At 51.2% G+C, this 26,258-nt stretch overlaps 1 protein-coding gene across 5 annotated transcripts in view; it reads left to right on the forward strand.

Moving 5' to 3' along the window:
• The window catches only part of Trappc9 (trafficking protein particle complex subunit 9), a 503,680-nt gene that overhangs the window by 93,396 nt on the left and 384,026 nt on the right, over window positions 1-26,258 (forward strand). For all 5 annotated transcript variants that reach the window (XM_077800373.1, XM_077800372.1, XM_077800369.1 and 2 more), the window contains 6 exons: window positions 1,797-1,923; window positions 8,977-9,122; window positions 14,163-14,248; window positions 16,567-16,693; window positions 19,942-20,074; window positions 24,384-24,547. In XM_077800373.1, the coding sequence (XP_077656499.1) occupies window positions 1,797-1,923; window positions 8,977-9,122; window positions 14,163-14,248; window positions 16,567-16,693; window positions 19,942-20,074; window positions 24,384-24,547 (783 nt within the window). The remainder of the gene's footprint in view (window positions 1-1,796; window positions 1,924-8,976; window positions 9,123-14,162; window positions 14,249-16,566; window positions 16,694-19,941; window positions 20,075-24,383; window positions 24,548-26,258) is intronic.

Consider the following 26,258-nt stretch of genomic DNA (forward strand, 5'->3'; position numbering starts at 1 on the left):
GCACCAAGGTTCCCTGCTGGCTAGGCCGCCTGCTGCGCCTCACCCTTGCTGCCTGCTCCCCTCTAGCCAGGTCCCTGTCCCTTCTCAGGCCCTGTGCAGGGCTGACTTCCTGGGTAGCACTGGGCTTCCTCTGTCCATTTACTTCCTTCTGCATTTTGGCAGCGTCCCTCAGTGTGTGCGTGGAGCTGGATAATGCAGCCTGATAAAGACACCGGAACCACAAGTGCTCTGCCCACCATTAGGCACATTAGATGATTTGCAGAGTATCAGCGGGAGCCTTTGGGGCGATCTATCATCTATAAATTGAAAATGATTTGATTATTTGAAGAATTTCTTTCATGTGTGGATGAGCACTACTGCGTTGTATTCAAAAGTAATTCTGCTTCCTTTCCTGCCTCCTGCTTCCTGGAGAAAACCACCTGGACAGAAAATCTCTGCGGCAGAGGCTTTCCTGTCCGTCTGTGCTGAGGTCTGGGAGTTCCCACCTTAACCCTCACTGTGGCTCCCAGCCCTAGTGGAGCCCTTGGGCTTACCGTGCAGCCTTCTGCCTCTTTGCCTGCTGGCTAGCCTGTCCCTACGTGCAGCCGGATGATAGTGACGCAAACAACAGCGGTCACCATTTCAGTTGATCCAGTGCTCTTGTCTGCAGGTCACTGTTCCTGGGTGCAGTCTCTCAGTTGGCCCTGGGTGCTTCCTTCTAAGGGCACTGCTCTTTCTGCAGGGGACCGAGTCTCAGAAAGGCTCAGTGCTTCCCCTCCAGTGGACGGGGCAGGGAAGGCTGTCACTCACTCAAACCTGGGCCCCACGTCACTGTTCCGATGGTGCCCTCTGCCTCCATTCTCTTCTACTCCCTGTCCTTCTCTCCCACAATGGCAGCGGGCATGAACCCCCATATCCAAACCCATTGTCCAGTCTTTATTTTCTTAATTTTTATTGTTTTTGTTGTACCTGGGATTGAACTCAGAGGTGCTCTACCACTAACTCACACCCCCAGCCCTTTTTATTTACTATTTTGAGACTGGGTCTTGCTAAGTTGCCCAGCTGGCCTCCAACTTGTAATCCTCCTGCCTCAGCCTCCTGAGTCACTGGGTCTATAGGCATGCACTACTATACTTTACCTTTTCTTAATTCTTTATGATATTGCAGTGAGAAGAGCACAGACTTAGGGCCAAGTTCATGATCTCAGACAAGCTATGCCCTTGGCTTGGCTGCTGTCCCAAGTCATCACGTGGAAGGCTCTCAGCCTCACAGTGCTGGAGATGTTGCAGAGACTGAGCATGTGTCCAGAGTATGCCTGGACAGTGAGCAGATATTGTTGTCACTGATCATACTTGCTCTTCTTCTCTCCTAGAGAAAAGTATGGGGTGAGGGAGAAGAACAGTCTTAACTACAATGGTCTGTTGGCATAAAAATGCCAATCTGTGATTATTTGCCTAAGTGTCTGTCTTCTAAATAGACTGTGGACTCTCTGGGGATGGGTCCTGGCATTGTCCTTGGTACCTGATAATTGCTGAGATGTGCTGACTCTGCAGGCCTGCCTGACTTTCCTGGAGTTTGGTAAGGACTTGTTCTCCTGGACAGCAGCATGAGTCCTGCAGGGAGCAGCTGCCCAGGATGATGTATGTAGGTCAGATGAAGGGTCTGCTTAGTGCTCATCTCTGGTGGTCACTATCCCCTATTTCTGCTGGAAGATTGGACTCCTTAGACTGGTGTGTATTGCAACAAATAAAAGAAATGAAAGCCCCAGTTTTGCTTTTGTCTAATGAACCTTTATCTTGTTTATATTTCATCTTCAGAGAAAAAAGACGTGACTCAAAGCCTGGAGAGCTACACATCCAAGTGCCCTGGAACCATGGAGCCCATCACTCTCCCCGATGGCCTCACCTTGCCCCCGGTGCCCTTCACCAAGCTGCCCATCGTCAGGTGAGCCGGCCCTGGGCCCAGGCAGCAGGGTGTGCCTTGTGCCCGATCCTTCCCTGGTCTGGTTGTGCGTGGAGATCGTGAGGGGAGCTTCGTGTTTGCTGGCTGCAGATCTAGTTTATCACCTGGTGATTGGTGCTGGCAGTCCTTGGGAGAGTGGGTGTCTTACATGAGAAAATCCAGTGGCATCATGTGACTGCTGTGGCCCCCTGCCTGTCAGATGGCTGAGCTGCCTGCACACAGGTCTCCTGTGTCCCTGGCTGCACTGTGACCACTGGACTGTGATGGAAACCGGCCTGTTGTGTGCCTCTCCCGCTTCCCGGCATCTCTGTTCTTGGCCTGCGTCCTGCTGACAACAGTGGGTGGCCTTCTCCTGCTCTGGTGCCTTGCCAACTTTAGGCTCGATTCTCCAGGTTTTGGGGCCCTGTCCTGCTGTTGCTGTGATTTGAAGTCCACCACTGCTCACTGTCACTGTGTGCTGTCCTGGGGTCCCCTTTCTGGGATCCCCTTCCTGTGCCATTGTCTCTCTGTGGGCTGTGAGATTTTTGGAAACAGGCGTGGAAGTGCCATAGCACAGGGCTCCTCAGGAGGAAGGTACTGAGCCCCTTGGAAGTGCTGCTTGCTGCTCTTCCCTGGGTCCCCTTGGCTTTGCCCTGCAGTGGGGCAGGGGGCTGAGCTGACTCACAGGCCTCCTGCCTAGTGACCAAAGCCCCTGGTCTCTCTGGGTTTCAGTTTGAATATCCCCCTCCTCCCCCACTGAGAACTAAAACCAGTCAGGCTGGGCAGGGGTGACACTGCCCTCTGGATGCCATCTCCACGTCAGAGGGCCTCATAGTCCATGTGTGCAGCCCCAGGCAGGGAGCCCCACTCTGTGCCATGCTGCGTCCTCCTCCTTGATGTGGACAGGAAAGGAGAGGGTCCCTTTTGGACTTTCCTATGAGCAAGACTTGAAGTGGTGTGTGTTTGATTTGGGACTAAGGTCATGATTCATTTTAAAAAATAAAAGGCTAGAAAAGCCTTTCTTAATAATTTTTTATCTGCATCATGACTTAGATCTTTTTTCAATTCATAAAGCCTTGCATAATAGGACATTCTGAACTTCCTAGAACATTCTGGGCTTCTGATGCTGATCTCAGTGTCCTAGCACCCAGGCCTCTTTGTCAGTGAAACTGGGGAAGATTGGTCCTGGAAGAGTTTGGAACCAGGCAAGAGAAGAGCTTGTCCTGTCGAGGCCCAGAGGACACAGGGCTGGGCACCAAGGCAGCCACACAGTTGGGGTGTGTTCCCCAGCAGCCTCATCTCCCTCATCTGTAGGATGGGCCTGAAGGTCTCTTGCAGGGCCGCTAGGCTTTGTTCCATGCAGCGTGGAGCATGGTATATGTGCACACAAAGACCCAGTGGACCTTTGTTTCTTCTGGGGACACTGCTATACCCACATTTCAAACACTACCTTGCCTAAAAATACTGTAATGTTAACATTTCATCCCTGAGCTGTTTAAAAACCAGGCAGAAGAGTAGTAGTTATATTTAGGCAAATGCCATTGGGTGAGTCTGCTCTAGTCCGCTTCCTTGGCTACCAGGGTCTTCCAGCCCTGGTGGAGAGCTCTCCTGCCAGCAGCTGGGTCTGCCCGCCTCCTTGTGCCATTTTGCCACCTGAAGTGGCCACAGACTGCTTTCTCAGTGTGCTACCCGTCTTTACGATTTTCAGAGACCTTTAGCTGGTAAGTCAGTTTGGTTGTCCTGGTGACAGGTTCATGTAGCGTCATCTGTGCTAGGACCCATGAAGGACCAGGGAGAGCCAGTGTTTGAGCCGTGGTGCAGCAGTGCAGGGCACAGACCTTCTGCCCAGGGAGCACTGCTGCCCTGTTGTGGGAGGGAGCGCTGGGAAGACAGGAAAGACGCAGACGCAGCCGCAGCCTGTGCACTGCCTTCTCCTGGTTTCAGTGCCTTTGGGGGCCTCTGGGATCACCCTGCCTCTGACCTTGATCGTGAGCCCCTTGTTCACTTGGTCCGACCATTCCCTCCTCCCTTGTAGAGATCCGTAGAAAAGGTCAGGTGTGTGATGGGCCTGGAGCATGGCTTCTTCTCTCAGTCTGCCTGGTGGTGCTTTGTCTTTTGAGATTAAGCTCAAGCATTACGTCTTCTGTGAGGTTTTTCTGATGGTGCTCAGGTAGCAATGACTGTGCCTTCGTATAAGTTAGGTGTTGCTTCAGCTGAGAAGAGCTTTAAATGCAGTCATGGCTCGGAGTCCAAGAGGAGGTTATTTTTCTTATTTATGAGGAACCTGGGAACAAGTGGCCTCTCCATGATTCTGCCTTTACCTCCTGATTACCAGATGACTTCAGCCGCTCTAGATAGCACATGTGCGTCCAGGGCAGGAGGAAGGGGGAGGCGGCAGGTTCAGGGATGCCTCTCTTTTGTTAGTGGTTTCCTGCCCCAGTCTCACTGAGTAGCAGTATGTCTCTAGAAGGTGACGAAGTCTGCATGCGGCTCTTCTCACTGTGCAGCACAGGTGGCCGAGGAGGGGGGACAGGATGGCACTTGCTGAGCCAGCAGGCGTCTCTGCCCCTGTACCTGCTGTGTCTTCTGGCCAGCACTCAGGGAACTTCATCACCTGTCTCTGTTGGCACCGCGTCTTTCTTTCAAGCGCACTGGGAAGAGCTCTTTGTCTTCTCTGGCTCTGGCCATGCCATGGAGCATGCCCACTGAGCAGGCAGAGGTATTATCCATTCGAGTTCAATCAGTAGAAAACCTGGCTTAGACCATGTAGGCAGAGAGGATTTAGGGCATGTGTACCCGAAAAGCCCAGGGGAATGAGGCAGGCAGAAGCCAGTACTCACGCCGCCCGGGGACTTGGGTTCCCTCCCTTGGCTGCGCCCCTGCCCTGTGAGGGGCATTCGTTTTCAGCCCCAGGAGGCATCCGAGTGGCAGCAGCAGTTCTAGACCTTGCATCCTCTTTCTACAGTGTCCAGGAAGAGAGAGAGGTAGCCTTTGGGGACATCCATGAAGGAGTCTGGGTCCCCTTGTTTCCCACTGCCTCTCACTGGGGCTCAGACTGCTGGGAGAGTACCTGTGGTGTCCTAAAGTAAAGCCCAAGAACTGGGGCCCAGGAGGAGGGGAGCAGAGCAGTGAGGGCCGAGCGGGCGGTGCCCAAGTCCCCTCCCCACCGTGCTGCCCTGGACAGGAAGCACAGGTTTGGCCTCCGCATGGTGACATGGAGCCACAGAGACATGGTGCTGAGTGGCAGCTGCCTCCCTGGGTAACCCTGACAGAAGTCCCTGGGAGCTGGGCGTGAGCCTGGCTACGGGCTGCCCTCGTCCTCCCTGGACCTGGCTCTTCTGACCCAGAGGGCTGGCCACATGTTCCTGCAGATAGGTCTGTTTTATCCCAGATGCATTTTTCACCGGAGAGAATGCCCATGTTCCTGGGTGTTCCAGGTTTATTTTTGGGCTGTCCTCCTGAGTCTTTGCCATTTGGAAATAGAAAGAATTGGAATGAGTGTGATGTTCTTGTCCCACGGTCCCTCAGCCTCACACTTCTCTTTTCCTTGCAAAGCAGGGTCCTTTTCCTCCACAGGGGTGCCGTGGCTCTTCTGGGAACAGGCTGGACCCTGCATGCCCTTTTCTGTTTCCCTGTGGTGACTTGGGAGGGGCGCTGCATGCTGAAGGTTCAGGGAGAGTGCGGCAGCCTCGTGGTGTCGGGGCGTCCCTTTGTGCCTGACATCAGCACGTCCCTTTCTGTAACAGGAGAGACGTGCCGTTCACTTCACAGTCCGCGTCCAGGTCCTGTGTGCACAGTAATCCTGTTCCCTTCTCGGAGCCCCGTTTCCTCTGCCCTAACTGGGACTGAGGGTCCCTCCTTCCCTTCCTCCCACAGGCGAGTGCTGAATGCTCTAAGGTGCTCCTGAGCTGCAGAGCTCTCCTCTCCACGGGTATGGTTTCCTGTGGGAGCCTGGGGAGCTTTGCCTTGCTTTAGAGGTCTCTCCACTCTTCCCTCTGAGTTATTCCATCTTTGTACATTTAGATTAAATTAACTGGATGAGGTTCAGAGGTCTCCCAGGAATGCTGAAAGGTAGCTTTACTTATTTTGGAAGTTCATATTATCTAAAATCAGAAAGCAATGGCCAGAGATGGGAAAAGGTGTGATTGGATATTACCAGCAAGAAGGAAAACTGGTTGGTTATGAGGTCCTCTGTCCCTCGTGAGCGGATGTGGACCCTTCCCACTGGGGATGTGCAGTTCTCCCAGAGGATGAGGGACGTGGTCCTCGGGCATCTGGCTTGCTCAGCCACATGGTGGGACATGCAGAGCAGTGGGCGCACGGGCCGCAGCAGGCCTTCCTCCAGGAATGTGCTGCCCACGGGTGAGCCTTTGGCAGGAGTTGGGCAGCAGAGTTCGGAGCCTTACTCTGAGGCGTCAGAAGAGGGCAGGTCACTGATGGGGTGCCTGTCAGTGCTGGTGCCCAGCAGGCCTCCCGAATGCCGTGGGGACTGTGAAGGACTGTGGCTGCAGGTGGGGCTGTCTGACTCCACCACAGGGAGGCCAGGCGGAGGCTGTGGGTGGGGCGAGGTCTTCCCTTAGAAACAGGTCTGGGACGGTTGGAATGTATTAAACCATGGCTCCAAGTCCAGTGTCCAGGAAGGTGGGCTTTGCCAGTTTAATTTGAAAAATTCAAGACAGGCATCGCAAGGTCCTCCTAAGTTGCAGGGAGAGTGTTTGAGGGCTATAGCTCCTGCTTGCATTACAGAATAAATTGGTTAAAAATGTCTAAAATTGTTAGATACAAGCTAATTTACTGTCGGAGATGTCCCAAACTGTGATTTTTCTTTCTTTGTTTTTTTCATACAATAGATATTTGGAGCCATTTTCTTTTCTGTTGAGGTCTTCCTTAGTTTTTGACAATAAAACCATCTTAGCAAGTTATAGGAAGAGCTCACCTGCTCTCCAAGGCCTGGAAACATCAACTAGGCTCACCCCAAAGTGTTTTTGTGTAATTATGATGCAGATTAATAAGGAAAATAAGCCAAAATACAGCACTGTTTAATTCTGTTCCCAAATTCACTTCATCAAATGTGCCTTGAGAACTCAAAGTGGGCCTGGCCTCAGCTGACCGCTCTGGGCTCAGCAGTGGTCAAGTGTGACCTCAGCTACCAAGAGGCTGCCAGGTCTGTTGCCAGTTACAGCAGCTGGCAGACAGTTAAGGTCCCAAGTGGTCTTAGTTTATTCCTTATAGGAGTCTCCCAAAGAGACGAAGTGTGTATATGAGAGTCAAGAGGAACATTTTTTGTGTTCCAGAGTATGTTGTTGTGGATTTTTTGGAGACTGTTTAATATGTTTATTGCTTCTTTTTATGGAAAAGTTCATTTGCCCTCTCATAGTTTTTTTTTTTTCCTCTTATGTTGTGGATTATTAAAGAAGAAATTGGAATTGAGTTTAGGTTTCATTTTCAGTTAACCAGTGAGTCTTTAATTGAGGAATGGAAATGAGGGGGGCTGGGGACTCATCAATTGTTTTTTTTGATGAACATTGATTTCCCACAACCTGGAAAAGAGCTCTGGAGTTAATGAAGGCATTTAAATTAATAAAGATCCAGCCAAGCAGCCAGAGTGAGTTTTGAGTTGCTTGGGTGCATTTAAACTTAAACTTTTTAGGTTAATTTTACCATCTGGGGAAGCAGTCTAGGCATTTATTCAAAAGAGGCTAAGAGCTGATTAGGGTGGTACATGCCTATCATCCAGCAACTCGGGGGCTGAGGCAGGAGGATTGTGAGTGTGAGACCAGCCTGGGTAACTTAATGAGTCCCTGTTTCAAAATAAAAAATAAGAAGAGCTGGGGTGTAGCTCAGTTGCCTTAGGTGTCTGAGGCCTTCCAGCTGAGAGAGGGGGTCATCTCTGGACCCTGTAAGGTGGTGTCTATTAGCCAGAGGTCAGGCTCTGCTGAGGCAGGAGAGCTGACTCCAACGCCTCACTGACTGACTGTCCACGCACACAGGCTGGTGTGAGTCAGGCTGTTGTCTAGGCGTTTGACCTCGTGGGTTGCTCAGTGACCTAGGCGGTGCTGCCTTGGTCTCCATCGTCCTAACACTTGGCCTCCAGGACTGCCACGCGCCAGGAGAGCGCTGGGGCTGGCTCATGGCTTCAGAATGCTGCATCCGAGTGTGGCTTCTGCTCCGCCCACGGCCCGGGCTGCGCAGGTGGCTTCACCTTCCTGCAGAGAGGTGGGGAGGCGGGTGGGGAGGGCATGCCGCCACCTCAGTCAGTAAGTGTCCTCACCAGACCTCCCAGTGCCCCCCTGTCTACCCCTTGTCCTTTCATTCTCAGGCCTAGGAATGTTCCAGATCTTAACTGGTCATAAAGGAGGTTTATATGCAGTGTCTCTCGTCCTCATCAATTCCAGGCGTGGGGTCTTGAGCAGCGGAGGTCACCTCCCTTGGTCAGTTTCCCAGTAGGTAATGTGGAGACAGAGTCAGTACTGAAGCCACAAAAGTGGTTGTGATGTTTAATTGAGATTGTTCCTATGATAGTGCCTGTGAATGTGCACACTACTGGTAAGACCTCAGTAGATGCTGGGCTCTTGGGGTGGGACACTTACCTCTGCAGGCGTGAGCAGTCCCTCGTGTGGACAAAGCAGGGGTGCTCTTAGTCTGCAGACCAGGCTCTCTCCTACTTGTTCTGGGCTGGCTATCAGGAGAGGGAGACGTGAGAGAAGAGAGCTTTCCAGTCCTCACCCTAGTTCCACGTGTGAGGTGCTGACCCCATCTGCATCCTATAGACAGGAACCCACTTTGGAGAAGGCAAGGCCGTGTCCAGAGGTGTGCAGCTGGAGAGCAGGGGTTGGGGCTGCAGCCTGGCCCTTCTCATTGTGAACTGTGCTTAAGCCCAGGCACAGAGGCAGTGGGGCAGCCCTGAGCAGAGTCCAGCTGCCTGTCCTGCTGGCATGAGTGCCCTCCCTTCCTCTAGTGGGCCTTGGTTTTCTTTCCTGTGGTGTTTAGTAAGGTCTGTCCTGAAACCAAGCCACCGAGGCCATTGATGCATTTGTGCTCTGTTTGAAACGACAGATGTGTGAAGCTGCTGAGCCTTCCTACCAGCCTTCGGCCCCAGAAGATGAAGAGCTTGCTGGGCCAGAGCGTCTCGACCAAGAGCCCCTTCATCTATTCACCAATCATTGCACACAACCGTGGAGAGGAACGGAGCAAGAAAATAGGTAGGATCTTTTGTTCCCACCTTCTCACTGTGCCCGGCTCTTGGTTTTTAGTGGATTTCTGGAATTTTAGGGCAGAATTTCAGACTGGCTCACCTGTGTGTGCATGTGTGCATGTGTATGTACATTTTAGGGTGGGCTTCTCTGTGTACACATGTGCGCATCCATGCATGTGGGCCTGGTCACCATGTGTGCACGTCTGTGCCCACTTTAGGGCTGGCTTATCTGTGTGCCCATAGATTCAATACTTGAAAATCTGTTTTATTAAAGGTGACTTTGTGGAAGTTCTAGAAACCAGAAAGACTCAGGTCATCACAGAGAGACAGTGAGCACATGATGTGCATCTCTTCTGGACTCTGTCTCTCTGACAAAGTGACTAGGATGCAACCATGGTACCACCCTCCTGACCTTATCTGAGCCTAGTCACCTCCTGAAGACCCAGCCTTGAAATGCTAGCACTGGATTCAGTTTCCATTCCCTTAATACTTCATAGTGGAGGTCAAGTTTTACCCACAGACCCTTGGACCCCTGCCACCCGTGTCCAAACCACTGCAGTACTTCGTGAATTATATGAGCTAGTCCACTTTTTTATGGAGCAGGCTTTGTGTTGGGTGATTTTGTCCTGCTGGAGGCCAAGGTGGGTGCTGGTGCGGCTAGGCTGTGATGGTTGGTAGGTGAGGGCACAGAAGCCCTTTGGACTTAGGAAGAGCTTGTGGGGATGTGAGATGAGAAGCTATGTCACAAAGTCCCTGCCCTGGACAGCTCCTCCCATTCAGTTCATGCAGGTGGGACACAGGACAGGGTGCTGAAGGGTGAGACAGTGTGGATGGAGGTTCTTGAGAGCTGTGGCCCTGGCGGCCCTCTGCCAGCACCTGGTTACCTATTGCTGAACTCAGGCGAGCAGCAAGTGCCATTCCCTGGGAGCAGGATCCATGCAGACGCTGGGCCACTGTGAAGAGGAGGGCCCTGGCTTCGCCCATGCCAGAGTTCCCTGTTGAAGCCAGAGGAAAGTGAAGGGAGAGTCGAGGGGCAATGCCTTGAAGAGCGCAGCCGGTGCCAGCATGCGAGGGTTTCTGAAGACACGACCCCACTTGTTGGCAGCTTTCCCTTGGTGTGTGTCATGTGTGTGTATCGTGTGTGTGCCACGTGCATGTGCCATGTGTGTGTGTGTGCACACGCATTCTGGAAATTCCATCTTGAGTCTTTGGTTTTGAAAGACTGTGCCAGCCTCTCATCCCCTACCTCTGTTTCTCTGCTCCAGAGAACATGTGCAGGTAACTGGAAGCTGAAGAGCCTGATGGGCAGCATCCTGGGCAGGTGGTATGCCCCAGGCCCCGTCCAGTATGCATCCCAGGGAGAGGAGAGAGGTGGGGTGTCCCTGCACGGCCTCTGGGAGCTACTTCCGCCACCTCCTTGGAGGCAGAGGATTGGAGCCCTGCCGTAGTGGGGCGTCTTGCTGGCTCTGTGACTCGTCCCTCCTGTGTGGACCTATACAATTGTTAGGGAGTTGGTGGACTCTTCTTCTGGCCTTCCGGGACTCTCTGCCTGTTTTCTTGGTCCTCAGTATGTTTTTTTCCCTAAAGAACTTTTAAGGAGAGCCTCACTCCTTTCATTCAGAGAAAAACTCAGGAGGTGACTTAGAGTTGTGTGGGGTGAGACATCCCCCAGGGCAGCAGTGCGTTCCTGGGGTCCAGTGCAGAACAAAAACATAGGCCCTTTATGGAGAAAGTATTAAGAATTTGTATACAACAAGAGCCAAGCATACAGCACATACGGGGCCTGCAAACATGGGCCTGGTGCCACTGACTGCTGGATTGCAGGTCCCTGAGGCCAGCCCGGTCCCTTTATTTTTCCTCTTTCATTCTAGGAATTGTTGAGGCTTCTTATTATGAAAATCCTTGTGTTTGTGTAAGAGGCTGGAGCAGACTGGACCCTCAGATTCTCACAGCTGCTTGGTGCTGATGCAGCCAGTACTGCTCTCTACCTGTGTACAGGTGGGGAGGTTTAGACTGGATGCAAATTACCTGCCCTGGGCCAGAGAGCCAGTAGGTGGCAGAGCCCAGTCTCCATCCCATGACTTGATGCCCAGGGAGTTTTCCCACTGTGAGGTGGCTCCTCATGGGACCAATAAGCACCTGCTCACTTGGTTGGAGGATGGATTTATGGTTGATATAAGAGTGTTTTTCTGAGCTATCAGAAGGTTCAGCAAAAAATGCACATTATTTGTTGAATATCCATAGGAAAAATTAATTCGTATTCTACAGCTTCTAATATCTTTTGGGCAATAGCCTGACCAGAGAGTACCTGCCTGGAGGCTTGAAGGATCACCCATCTTTAATCTGAATTCCTAATTCTGTACCCGAGTCTGTGTAGCTACTGGGGATGTTACCATTACAGCAGGGCATGTAGATACTAGAAGTAGAGAGCTTCTCCAGGGAGACTCTTGCGGCCATTTCCCACTCCGCCAAGGGGTTATTTATTGGTCTTTGTATCTGCAACATGGCCAGTGTGGCCACCTTCTAACTCCATTCTGCAGTGCTGCGGTGAGGGTCACATGTCATTTGTGATTGGAGTGCCAGGGTTTTTGGTGAGGTTGGAAGCTGCCCAGATGCCATGTTGTCCCTGGTCAGCTGGGGCTGCCAGGTGGCCCTGACGCAGCCTGGCCCCCAACTCTCGCTTCCCATCGTGTGACTTCCTGGTTTGCAGTTGTGCTGTCTACAGAATGGGGACGTTAGGAGTTGACTCGAGAGTTGTTCCGAGATCCAGTGAGACAAGTTCTGGAAGTCCTGGCGCCCACTCAGAGGGTCTTCAGGAGCAGCTGTGTGTGGTGCGGGGTATCCAGATGCCGTGATGATTGGGAACTCTTCCTGCCAAGCGGGTCCACACGGTATGGCCGACAGAGATGAGCTTGTCAACAGTAGAACTGCCGGGTGCTGCTGGTCCTGGTGTGCCAACATGGAGCAGGGAGGGCTGGCAGAGGGTGTTTAGTAGCTACTACTTCCTGTGCCCTCCTGATCTTTCTGGGACAAAGTATGAGGAAGGGGCTTGTGCTTTGACACATGGGAGTTTGGACCACCTTCTTTCAGACAAAAGCAATTTATCACATAAATGTAAATCATTCCTTCTAGTATCTCAGAGCATGATTTTAAAAAATGATTATTTTTTGACTGCAGAGAAAACAATCCCTTAGCCACAGGCACAGTGACTTATTTAAAAAAAACAGTGGCTTTCTCATCTGCAGGGAGGAGCAGGCAGGTTGCTAGCCCCCTGCAGACGCCAGCAGGCCGGGGTACTGTGAAGGGTGGTAGGGGCTGGGCTGTGCTCTGGTTGGTCGCGTGTGCCAGGAGGGAGGGTGAACCCCATACTGAAGCTTCACCGGGGGTCGTAGGCTTGTGCAGGTGGGTCAGGGCAGGTGTGGTGGAGGAGCAACATGGCCTGAGTGTCTGTAGCCGTTGAGGGGTGTATCGTGAGGGAAAGTGTTTGGGTTTAGAGCCAGAAGGACTTGAATTTGGACTGCAGCCATAGGTGGGCAGACAGTTCAGCAGTCCGGAGTTTTCCATTTTGTAGAATGAGGGTAATGTGCTTTTCTGACCAGGCAGAGTGTGGTCGTTCTCTGTGCTGTCCAGAGCTCAGGTGTGTGCACAGCTCCGGCAGCGTTTGTGAGCTAACCTCCTGGTGGCCTTGTCATTGGTTCATGCAGTTGCAGATGCCCGATCTGGCCAGGTGTCACAGATTTGGGGGAGCTGTTCTTAATCTCTGTGCAGGGTCCCTGGTCCAAAGTGGGACAAAAGCTATATCTTGGAAATGGGATGTGAAAGCTCCATGAAAGTTGGTGAATTCTGGTCAGTGAATCCTACCTCTGCTCTAGAAAAAGCCCTGCACTGGCTTGAGCTCCCTGTGCCTGGACTAGATATTGCTTTGACTTCCCAGTCCTGGCCGCACCACTGTGGCTGCCCTTGTCATCAGTGGGCTTCCTAGGCGAGCTCGCTACCCATTTGGCTTGTGAGTGCCCGCCTTGTACTGCGGTGGCCTTGACACCACGTCACGAGGCAGGTCACAGAGTGAGGAGGTGGCCTCCCACCTGACACTTGCCAGCATGCCCCTTGGTCCTGAACTCCCTTGGCCGCCTGGTGCTGAGCCTCAGGGGTGGAGGGGCAATGGAGATGGGGCTGGGAGCTCTACTGGTTTTCAATAGCTTTGTGACAAATTTCTGAAGCTTACCTATGGCTCAGAACAATGTCAGCACTTTTCTCACTGCATGGGTCAGGAGTTTGAGTCTGTCTTGCTGAGTCCAGGTGTCACCTGGTCCCCTTCTGAAGGCTCCACTGGGGAGCGGTTTGTTTCCCAGGTTCCTCAGGTTGGTCCTCTTTTATTATCTCAAGGTGCTTGTCAACTGGGACTGCTGTCCATTTCTAGAGGCCACCCTACATCTCCATTAGGGACTCAGCTGGTTGGATCAGCCTGTCTGGGAACCTAGTGTGGACCTGTCCTCCAGGGAGGGGCTGCACAGGGCACATGTGCTGGGCCTTGGGGTAGGGTCATTTCTGTTCTGCCTCTGCACTGCGTGGGCCTGGGAGTTAAGAGGAGGAGAAACCACCCTCTTCCCTCTCAGTCTCAGGGGCACAGAGCCAGGGGCACAGGGCGGCCATGCTCTGTGCCTCTTGACTCTGATGACATCTGCCTGCCTCGCCAGCCTGTGGGCCAGTGAGGTGTGCATTGTACCTTGTGGCCCAGTGACCAGGGTGGAGCCCCTGCTCTGGTGGAACTCGGTTTTGTGAAATCTGTCCCCGTGGAGTTCAGCTATGCACCAGTGCAGCCTGCAGAATGCCGCAGGAAAAGTCCTCCATGTTGCATTCAAGTGGCTGTGATGACAGGCTTGACTGTGTTTCAGAGAGCTGGTGTCACAGCCAGCTGTGAATTGCTCTCTCAAGGTGATCGTGAGGTCCACTGCTTTGCCGGACAAGTGTGTTGCCAGATGGATCACATGACACCGTGAGACGCTGCAGAGGTGCTGACTAACGTGGATTCCTTTGTGCTCTGTAGATTTCCAGTGGGTTCAAGGAGACGTGTGTGAGGTTCAGCTGATGGTGTACAACCCAATGCCGTTCGAACTCCGCGTTGAGAACATGGTACGCACTGCCAACTATGTTGGTCTTTTGGGTTAAAAATACCAATTTATCATTAAAATACAAATTTTTACTTAATATTTGACACATACAATCTGTGACATATTTTTTTTTTCCATTTTGGTAGAGATATGAGCTTGTTCTGAGTCATTCTTTTTTTGCATTTTGCATTCTTTTTTTTGGGCATTTTGTCATTCTTGTGTCTTATGCCTGGTACTCAGGAAATGTTTGAATCCATGAACAGAGCTCTGATTTGCACACAAACTGAGCTTAGCTGACGGGATGTGAGATTTGAAGTGCTCATTTTGAAGGTTAGCCAAGACCAGCACAGATTCCAGCGTCTGCATTCCTCCTGCTCGTAACACCAGCAGCGTCCCCTGGCTGCAGGGTGACTGGAGGATCAGGGCGCAGGGCAGAATGAGCAGCAGGCAGGAGAGCAGACTGTTGACTGTGCGGGGTCCAGGCTTGCCATCCTGATGTGCTCCCAGGCCCAGCGTAGCTCTCCGAGACTCCCTTGCAGTCGTGCATCCCCGGGAACTGCTCGGCCACCTTCGTGGTTGGAAGGAGGTCCATGGGGGGACCCCCTCCTGGTCCTCCCCACCTGCGTCCCACCCTCAGCCTTTGCTGTGTTGCCTGCAGTGCTGCTGTCTGGTGGTGACATGGAAAGGGTGTGTGGAGCTGAGGAGCGGTCCCAGCTGGCACTGGGTAGGCCGCGGCTCTCCTAAAAGCATCTGTGCCATGCAGTAGGCCTGGGGCCGAGGTGGAGGGTTGTGCCTGACTTGGAGTCGGGACTTCCTGGAGACTGTTTGGTAGTCATGCTTCCTGCCTGAGTGCTGAGAGACCCCCGCTGCCTCAGCCTTGCTCTGGGCCTTCTGCTCCCCACCTCCTGGCCAGGACAGGCTGCCTTGGGAAGTGGCTCTTGGGTGAGGCCTCTCTAGTGTGTCCTGCTCCTGGCCTGGACAGGGAAATGAAGTGCCGATTTTGAAGTTTACCTGAGACCAGCACAGATTCCAACACCTGCGTTCTGCCCACTTGTGACACCCGCAGTCAGTGAGTACAGAATTCTCCTAGTGATTAGAGCGTCACAGCCCCGCTACTCTTCCTCACGTTTTTTTTTAAAAAAAGTATCTTTCATTTTTATCTAGCTTAAAAGTAATATATGCTATTATAAACAATTAGGAAGAATAAAGAATAAAATAAAAAGCTCCATTTGGAGATGGCCCACAAATCATGGTCAGAATTTCAAAAACTGAATTACGAAATATTTTGACCATATGAAACATTCCAGGGAGTCCCAACATGCTCATATCCACCATCCACATTAACAAATACTAATAGTTGGCCATACTGCTTTAGCTGTTTGGAAAGGAAATAAAAGAAGCCAGGAACAGTTGTGAATACCTAATCCCAGTGGCTCAGGTGCCTGAGGCAGGAGGATCACAAACCAGCCTCAGCAACTTTGTGAGGCTCTAAACAACTTGGTGAGACCATGTCTCAAATTAAAAAATAAAATGGGCTGGGCATGTGACTCAGTGGTTAAGCCCCTGAATTAAAAAAAAGACAAAGGAAATGCTAAAATAAGATATTTTGCCTAGGGTCATTCTAACTGCTTCCACCCCTGCCCACAACATCTGACCACACATGGATCATCTGACAGCGCTGGTCAAACTCCAGGCACGAGGTGCACTCAGTCTTTCAGAGCGTCCTTGCTTCTGGGTGCTGTCTGTGAACAGAGTTGGAAAGGTGTGCATGCACACATACGCTCACAGTTGTACACACATACTCTACGTGCATGTACAAACACACACACACACACACACACACTAATGTCTGTATCTGCACACTCACCTCTGCACCCACATACTTGTTTGCACATGCACCTCTGGGCACACACACTGACACATGTATCCACACCTCTGCACACTCTCACTTGTTTGCACATTCTCCTCTGCACACACTGTACTTACATGTGTCCACACACCTCTGCACACACACACTTAGGTTTGCACACACTACACTCACCTCTGCACACACTACACTCACATGTGTATCTACACATCTTTGTGCACACACACCCCTGCACACACTATGTTTATATCTGTGTCTGAACATGCACCTCTGTGTGCATACACACACACACTTTTACACTTCTGTTTGTACACACTGTCTCTAAAGCTCTCTGGGTCTTTTGAGACCATCAGTCTTTTCTTCCTGACAGTCCCAGGTGTGCCTGCAGCACATGCCTCAAGGATCAGATAGAACTGATAGTCCGTGATGGGTTTGTGTTGAGCCTGCTCATGATGCCCCTTCACTTGCTTCAGGGGCTCCTCACCAGTGGCGTGGAGTTCGAGTCTCTCCCTGCTGCGCTTTCCCTTCCTGCAGAATCTGGTCTGTACCCGGTGACACTTGTTGGGGTGCCGCAGACAACCGGAACCATCACTGTGAACGGTAAGGAGAATCCCTTTCTAGTTCTGCTTGCAAAATGCTGCTGAGCGTGTGTATCGCTTTGTTGAGGTCTAGAGCTAATCACCTGTCCTCTGGTCCCAACCATGAAAAGATGAGGACGAGGCTGCAATGGCATTTCTTTGGGATGAGACCTGGGAAAACTGGGTTTGAGTGTGTGATGTGGTGGCAGTGGCTGTGTCCTGTTGTGGCAGGTCGTCCGTCACGTTCCCTCCCCACCGCACCATCTTCCTTTGTGTGGTCCTCTGGAAGTCTGCAGACACGTGCCCAGCTTCTCCCTGCCCTTCGGCTGCCGTGACTTGTCCTTGCTATGGTGCTCTGTTTGCTCCTGGAGGTGTGCACACACGCTGGGGCCACTGTCCACCTCTCAGCCTCCAGCTGATCCCTCCGTGTCCATCCTTGGTGCCAACTTGTGTGCACTTCTCCTGCCCCTCAGATGTGGCCAGAAGGGCTGACTGTGTTATCAGACATTCCTCATGTTCTGCATCCCACATCCAGCCCCGATCGCCTCACCTCACCAGAACGCCTAACCCCAGGTCACTAGTGATTTTTAGTATTTTCTGGATGAACCCAGGGCCTGCTTTTCCTTTTTTTTCCCCTAACCTGACTCTCAGAGCCCACCCTTCCTGCATGGAGAGCTGTCCTTGGCGGCCTTCGTGACCCACACCCTCTGGGTTTGGTTACTGTAATGGTGCACGCCAGGCAAGGGCTCCACTGCTGAGCTGCGGCCCAGCCTCCCTCAGCTCTTCTGCTGCCTCTCTGGCTCTTGCTTCTGGGACTCTTTACACACCGCCTGTCAAACCAGAACCACTGCCTCTCCTCCCCAAAGTGGCACCTCCCCCTGTGGCCCCAGCCGAGTGATGATGCCACCATGAGTCAGTTACCCTCGCCAGCTTCTTGGGAGTCGTCCCAGTTGCTCCACTTCTGTGAGCCCCTAGGACACCTCACTGTCTCCCCAGTAGGTGAGACTGGCCACTTCCTGTCTTGCAGACCACAGTTCCCTTGCAGGGTTTCCACAAGCGCGTCAGGCCTGGTCTTTCTGCCCACGGGCCTGCTTGCCACCAAGTCTGTCTCGCAGGCTGCAGCTGGGCCTTTTGTAGTGTGTCCCGTGCCTTCCTGTGCTTTAGTCCCCATGTGGCCCGCACCTCTGTGGACTCCTCTCTCCCTTCCCTCCTGTGGAGTGGCACTTGAGTCTCATGGCGCCTCCTGGGCAGGGCACTGTTTCCTTAGCTCTCCTGGACCCTCTCCACCCAGGGCTGGCTCACTGCCTGCAGCTCTCAGTGAGGCTTCCCTTCTCAGGTGGCTCAAGCCTCCTCTGGCTCCCCTGGGCTCCGCACACCTTTCTCCTCCTTGTCACTTGTGGATGTGCTCCCTGCTGGCCTTTCTTGGTGGAGCACCTCAGTGTCTGCTGCAGAGCCCCTCACACCAGAGGTCTTTGTCATTTCCTCCCTGGGAAAGGTGCAGACTTTGGGGCCAGTGAGGTGAGGGCAGGCGTAACCCCAGGTGGTGTGTGTTGTGGAAGTACCAAGGTGGAGGCCAGCGTGTAGAGGTGGGACTCGGGGAGGAGGAAGGTCAACAAAGGCCTGCCATAGCAAGTGACCTGAGTTTTGAAGGTCCCTGGGAGTAGTCCAAATGAATGGAGTGGGAGTGGGAAGCAGGGGTGGGAAGCAGAGTGTAGAAAGAGCTCTTGGGCAGAGCAGCACCTGGTCGGAGATTGGTGGTGGGAGAGACCAGTGGTATACTCAGGGAACCAGGGTGGCCAGAGTAGCTGGTCCAGTGAAGGGGTGGTGGTGATGAGGCTGGGTGGCAGGTAGAGGGCAGTCCTAGGGGACCTTGGGAATCACCCTGAGGGTACTGACTGCTGCCTTGAACGGGGGCAGGGTGCGGTGGCAGGAGTGTGGGGGCTGGGGCGGGGGGATGATTAGGCCTGGAGACCTCTGTGGAGGAGGAGAGCTGGGGCTGATGTGTAATGGTGACCGGGGGGCCCCCTTGCTGACCCCTAGGTGTCTGTGACAGTGAGCCTGGGGGCCTCCAGCTGATCCCTCCGTGTCCATCCTTGGTGCCAACTTGTGTGCACTTCTCCTGCCCCTCAGATGTGGCCAGAAGGGCTGGCTGTGTTATCAGACATCCTCATGCTCATGCTAAACAGTTGTCATCAGACTTGGGGTTTTATAAGGTAGTTGTTTTAAACAATAGGTAAGAGAAGGAAAATTATTTTCATTAGGAATTGTAAAATAATGGTTGCTTAGCAGACAAAACCACACCATGATAAGATCTAGAGAGGGAAGGGGGGGCATTACTGGCAAAGGGGGGTTTTGGGTAGGAAAAGGTTTGCCAGTGAAGGAAGCCTTCCAGAACTCACTCTAGAGAGGAGCGAGCACAGGGAGCATGCCTGGGAGTCCTGTGAGCTGGGAGAGAGCCTGAAGCTGCTGGGGGAGGGCTGTGGGGGAGGGCTGCTGGGGGAGGGTGTGGGGGAGGGCTGCTGGGGGAGGGCGGATATTGACAGGGATGGCCTGGTTTGTTGGCTTCTCCCTTTGGAGATCTGTGTATCCCAATATGGATGCGCAGAGAAGGTGGTGCCCTGGGCCTTGGGCATTAGGTGCTATTTAATCTCATTGCACAGTGAATGTTGTTTATGATAGCTATCTCTTGAAATTTCAAGGGCCATTTTAAAGCTTTGCTTAAACAATTTTGTGTGCTTATCTAACCAACATATTTTTTTTTTGGCTTAGGAAATTTGATAATCTTAAATGATAGTACTTGTACACATATGGCAGATTTGCCGTATCACATAGCAGCTATAATAACAATAATTGGTTCTTGAACTTTCATCCTCAACAGAAGGTTTTGAAGCATTTTTCAGATACTCTTTCAGATACATTATGTCCTGCAAAGGAATATTAAGTACCATTCTCATTTTGGAGATGGAGAAATCTGAAAAGCAAATTAGTAAAGGGATGAGATACTGATTATCAGGTTCTGCAGATTTGTAGTTTGCAGGGACCTTTACATCTGCCCTTTATTTGGACCTGGTCAGCATGTGAAATAGGACATAGTGCCACTACCAGCTGCATCAGCATGAGGATACGGTGGGTTCTGGTTGGAGGGGCAGTGTGGGGAGCTGGTGGGTGGCAGGCCAGGCCTCAGGCCCAGGATGCCTGTGCTCTTCTCACTGCTGCTCTGGGTGGGACGTGGGCCTTGCCAGGAGGTGTGAGTTCTGCCTTGCATTCCAGGCTACCGTACCACTGTCTTTGGTGTCTTCAGTGACTGTCTGCTAGATAACCTCCCGGGAATCAAAACCAGTGGCTCTACCGTTGAAGTCATTCCCGCCTTGCCAAGACTACAGATCAGCACGTCTCTACCCAGGTAGTGTTTCCAAGGAGTGGCTACTAATTGTTGACAAGACATGGTCTTATGGATATTTTTTCAAAATATTTTTTTTAGTTGCAAGTGGACTTAATGCCTTTATTTTTATTTATTTATTTTTATGTGGTGCTGAGGATTGAACCCAGTGCCTCACCCTTGCTAGGTGAGCGTTCCACCACTGAGCCACAACCTCAGCCCTCTTATAGATGTTTTTTAGTTATACATGTTTTAAAATATCCAAAGAATCTGAGTTAATTTGAAATTCTTTGATCAGAATGTGGCTGAGATTTTCTGTTCTTTTTAATTTTATTGTGGTTTTAAAAATTAGTTCTAATCAGTTATACATGACAGCAGAAAGCTCTTTGATTCATTGTACACAAATGAAGCACATTTTTTTGCTTCTCTGGTTGTACATGAAGTAGAGTCACACCATTCATGCAGTCATATATGTATCTAGGGTAATGATGTCCATGTCATTCCACCATATTTCCTGCCCTCGTGCCTCACCCCTTTGACCCATCCAAAGTTCCTCCACTCATCCTATGCCCCCCCCACCTCCATTATGTATTAGCATCCACTTATCAGAGAAAACATTGACCCCTGTTTTTTGGGGATTGGCTTACTCTGCTTAGCATGATATTTTCCAACTCCATCCATTTACCTGCAAATGCCGTAATTTTACTCTTTTTTAATGCTGAGTAATATTCCACTGTGAATGAATATATATATATATATATATATATATATATATATATATATATATACCATAGTTTTTTTAATCCATTCATCTTTTAAGGGCATCTAGATTGGTTCCATAGTTTAGCTATAATGAATTGATGCCAATAGTTAATATGATTTGCCGAACATGAATCAGAACAAAGTTGAAATGTTTCTTACAAGAACTAAATGTGGAGTTAGCCTTTGGAATCCTTGCTATTGGGATTTGTGATATTTTAAACTTTTGCTATTATGAATAATGAGTATCCTTTGGCCATTTTAATAAAAGGTGTCCTGGGATTTTGTGAAGTGTTTTAAAAACCACCTCATATGTTCAACAGGCCCTTTTCATCTGCCAGGCACTGTGTTAGGTGCTAGGGCTATGACAGTGAGCATGTAGTCCTGTCCCTTGCCCACAGGAGTCCTGTCAGAGGCGGAGACTGACAAGCATCCGTGCTGTGAGTAGAGTGCTGATGGAGCCCTGCACTGGGAAGGGCTCTTCCAGGAGGCCTCTGAGTGACCAGGTGGGGCCGGAGGAGGCATGAGCTGTGTGAGTGGGCAGGTGGAGCAGCTTCTGGTGGAGGGAGCACCATGTGACTGAGGAGAAACAGGAAGCCGAAGAAATTAACTCAAATGAAGCACAGACCTGATAGTAAGAGTTGAAAAGTCCAAAACTTTTAGAAGAAAACAGGAGAAAGAATGTTTATGATCTTGGGTTGGGCAAAGATTCTTTGATGTGATGCCAGAAGTAGGGTCCATAAAATAAAATGTTGATGAATTGGGCTTCATCAATATTAAAGACCTTTGTACTTCCAAAGACACCATCAGGGAAATGAAAACCCACAGGCTGGGGAAAGTATTTGCACATCATATATCTGATAAAGAGCTTGTATTCACATACAGAGCTTTTAAAACTCAGTAATAAGAAGACAAACAACTTAATTAAAAAATTGGCAAAAGATTCAAATAGCTGTTTCAACCAGAAGAGTCCACGCAGCTCAGAAGCAACCTGGAAGAGGGCTCAGATCATTAGTCTCTGGAGCTGGCGTCATCCGAGATTGCAGTTGCAGGGTGACTGGACACAGTCACCAGCCGTGGTGGTGAGGTGGGGAGGAGCCGGACCTACACTTAGTGCTGAGAGGAGCAGAAAGTGGCATGTCCCTTTCAAAGACACTTTCCTAAAAAGTTAGCATAAGGCTACCTGTGACCCAATAATTGCAAGTCAGTCTCAACACATTGACACAAAAAATTGAGCATGAACATTCGTAGGAGCATTGCTCATGATAGTCAAAAGAGCAGAAGATACCCAAATGTCCATCATTTGATATCAAAACTTGTCAATCTGTACAATGAAATATCACTCAGCAATAACAACAAGCCAGCTCTTGATAATGCTTCAGTATACACGCACCTCAGAAAGGTGCCATGTGAAAGAAGCAGACACAAAGAGGAATCAGCTGGGTGGTTGCCTTAGGCAGCCATGGGAGCAGGGCTTGACTGCCCGCACCAGGGCATGTCCTCTGAGGTGCCGGAAGTGTTTTCAAACTGGGTATCAGGGATGGTTGAACAACTTTGTAGGCTTACTAGACATGATTGTAGACCTAAAAGGGTGAGCGTGATGGCCATAAGTTATGCTCAGATAGATCATTTTGCTCTGTCTTCAGTGTAGGGCAGACACCTGGTCTCAGTAGAGGCCTTGGCAGCCTCAGGAGGATAGCCTTGTCCTTGTTGTCTTGGGCAGAACTGCCTTAAGCCCTGTTACTCCAGCAGCGGAGCCTGCAGACTCCCATCAGGACTTGCTTGCCCTGGCCCACTACTGTTCCTGCTACTGTGGCAGCTGGCAGGTACCTGGTCAGGTACCTGGTCGGGCCTCAGCAGGTGGCTCCTGGATTGTGCAGAGATTCTAGGCGACGGTGGAGCCTGCTCACACTTGCTAGCCCCCACCTGGAACCCAGCTGAAGGGTGGGCAAAGTGGAAGGTGAAAAGGCACCCAGGCAAAGGCTGTTCCCAGGAAGGGAGAGGATTCCAGGAAAAGGAACTGTGAGCTCCCTGCTCAAAGACCATCCCTCCAGCTGCACAAGAGGTGACGAACATGGGTGTGCTAGCTGTGGCTTTGTCTCCCTCATTTTTCTCTTGCTCTTAGAATAGTTTTCAAAGATACTTTGTGCCCACCTGCTCCATTTTCATGGTCCCATGGATGGGCACACACACTCTCAGGTATTGGTTGCCTCGCCTGGCCTGCTCAGGGGGCACCTGGGGCTCTGGGAGTGCACTCCAGAGTGTGCGTCCTCACCTGGGGAGAGAGACGAGATGTTGGCAGGGGGAGTTTAACTCCAATTTGCAGTTAAAGTGCTGTTTCTTATTTTTAAGAATGTATATATTTTTCTAAGGTGATTTTTCCACTTTAGGTGTTGATAATATTCTAAAATCAACATACCTGAGACGGATGCAGCAAATCTGCTCATGTTTATTGACACCTCTGGTATGCTTTTGGCCTGGTGGGATGGGACTGGCATTTAGGAAGAACTCCGTTGACCTGTGTCTGTCCCCTGTGTGAGCTCAGACTAGAGGGAGGGTCAGATTGACTGCAGCCAAGAGTTCCAGCTGCTTCTGCAGTGGACACCAGTAAGAGAGTTCTCCTCCCGGGGGCTCAGGAGCGCTTCAAGGCACGATGGTGTACAGGCTCCCAGGGCTTGTGGAAGTCAGTCAGGTCCTGCAGCAAGGAAAACGTGCAGGAAGAGGGACCAGCAGTCAACACAGATGCAGACCACTGTGGAGCAGAGTCAGGTGCAGAGGAAACATAGGCGGGGCCGCCTATATGTCGTTGTTGCCAGCGGGCCTTGGTTCCAGTTGTGTTACCTCCTAGGCAGAAGTCTGTTTGCTCCTGTGGCCTGGGAGGGAGAGACTGGGAGAGTGAGTAGTGTAGAACTTGGGCAGAGCCCACAGACTACAGGCCTAGGACAGGGTGTTGGTGCAGGAGCCTTAGCGAGGAGGCTCCAGATGCTGGGCTGTGCTTGTATGTAGGGCTGGCCATCGGGGCTTGTCCTGCGGTGCAGGGCCTCACTTGAGTGGCAGGAGGACAGAGCCCCACTGTTCCTTCCCTCTGTTGCCTGGGTCTTTGTGGGCGTGACTCCTGGCTTGCACTTGGGAGACCAGGTTGGCCCTGTGCACTCCTTTATCTCCCTGGCTCCAGCTCCAGTAGGAATTGTTCTTAGAAGTTTCTCTTTAAGTCCATAATGTCCCCCTTCTCAGCATGAGCAACACCTCGTGGTTCACTTGCATTAATTCGTTGCTTAATTTGTGTCCTCCACAATGCAGTAATTAAGTAGTCTTGCCCTTCACACACACACACACACACACACACACACACACACACACACACGAGCCATGAAGCCTGAGTGAGGGTGACCAGTTCACAACACGCAAAGCCCAGGCAGGTCTGCGTGTGGGAGACCCTGGAGGCGGCAGCTGGCCCTGGCCCTGAGGCCCATGAGTGAGGCAGCTGCTGACCTGATGCGAGGGAACAGGAATGCTCTCCGCTCTGCCCTCTCCTTTCCCCCTCGTGCTCACGGTGGTTATTACTCTTATTTAGATCCGCACATTCGCTGCAGCCCTCGTCTGGTGATGAGATATCTACTAACGTGTCCGTCCAGCTGTATAATGGAGAAACTCAGCCACTCATCATTACACTGGAAAATATTGGAACGGAGCCACTGGAGAAACTGGAAGTCACCTCCAAGATTCTCACCACCAAGGGTAGGTACTGGGAGGAAGGGCTGAGTTGCCTCCTGGCAGAAGATACACTTTGAATGACCAACACTATTGGCTTAAAGTGGATCTTAGACTGGGAAATTTAATGATATTATTTGATTTCACCTCCTCCTCCATTTTGAGGACCAAATATATGCAGTAGACAGAAATTCTCTCTTGAGTGCAGGATACCTTCATGTGCTACTTGGAATTTAAGTTAATTGGTTATAGGGTTTGGTTGATCTTTGCCCAAGCAAGCTAACATTGAATGTCAGAAAATTACAGCCTATATGGTAAAATTCTTTCACATCTATCTTGCTTTTATAGTTTAGCAACTGGAAAGTATTTTTTTCCTTCTCTCAAATAAACCTAAATTGTAGATTGTGTGATCATTATTCCTCGTGAGCTGTCCCTCTTTCTGAAGCGTGGCTCTGCCTGTCTCTCCCCTGGGAAGTCCTTGACAGGCTCCCTGTTGTCCCTGGTGCCCAGAGCCCTGTGTGACCAGGCCTCCCCACAGTGCTTCAGCTTCATCCTCACCCCCTCCCCTGGACCCCATTGGTGTCAATCCTCAGGAGCCGATTTCCATTTCTTGACATCTGCTCTCTCTTCTCCACCTTAGGATACGCCATTTCCTCTGCCTTGGACTCAACTTGCGAACTCCTGCTACTACCCCTTTTGCTTCTCAGTGTTGATTAATTTGTCCTTTGGTGTCACCTGCTCTCCTGAAAGCTTTCCTAGACTGTGTTATTGGGTCCTTCTTTCTTGCTCAGAGTGCCCTAAATTACCACCGCAGTAGTCCTGTCTCCACGCTACATGGTGACTGCTGTGTCCGGTCCCTCTCTCTAGCGTGCTGAGTCCTCGCAGAGGCACTGACTAGCGCCTGGGGCAGGATGGGTGGCCACTACTGAGGGGTTGTGGATGGAAAGCCATTTTCATATTTCCAGAATGAGGCTTGTAGAACGACCGTCTTGTGTGTTGGTCCGGAGTGACAGTAAATGTGGAAGCCATCATGACATTTTGACACACACCCCCCCGGTGTGCTGCATGTGCTGCTGTCTTTGCATCCTGGCTGTCCTCCTTGCACTCTGGCTGCCCTCAGCTGCTTCTGCGCCTCTAGGCTCTGCCTCTGCTGGGGCTGTCTCAGCACCCCCCTCCCAGGGCACCTTGGCATGGGCTCTCCGTGGGCCTCTGAACTCTTCCAGAGCTTTTTCTTGGGTCCGCCTTCCCTCCTTCCCACTCTGATTAACAGGTTCTTGAACACAGAAGAGTTGAGGGATTCGTAGTGACCCTGGCCCTGCCGTCTAGGCTCTGCAGTGAACGTTTTGTTCCTCACAGGTCCATCCAGCCTGCTTGTCATCCATTAACCTGTCTTATTTCTTAAAATACTGTTTAAGGAGTTGCAGGTGTCAGGACATTTTATTCTCCAATGCTGCAGCGTGCCTCTCACTGGAATTCAGTTATGTTTGTAAAGTGTGTGTGCAGTGAAGTGCACACATCTCTAGTGTGCTGTTTGATGAATCCCAACTAACACATGCACCTGTCTAGCCCAATCCTGCAGAAGATCTTCATCTCGGGAGAAAGTCCCTCGTGTTCCTTCCCAGTAGTCCCTGTTCAGCCTGGGAGGCAGTCACTCTTTTTCATGTTCCTGGTCATCCTTAGTGAAAGCTTAACAAGGCAGGAGGTTGGGAACACTCATGGCAACCAGACAGAGTTCCAA

This window comes from Urocitellus parryii, chromosome 7, assembly GCF_045843805.1.
Source record: "Urocitellus parryii isolate mUroPar1 chromosome 7, mUroPar1.hap1, whole genome shotgun sequence".
In the NCBI taxonomy this organism is placed as follows: domain Eukaryota; kingdom Metazoa; phylum Chordata; class Mammalia; order Rodentia; family Sciuridae; genus Urocitellus; species Urocitellus parryii.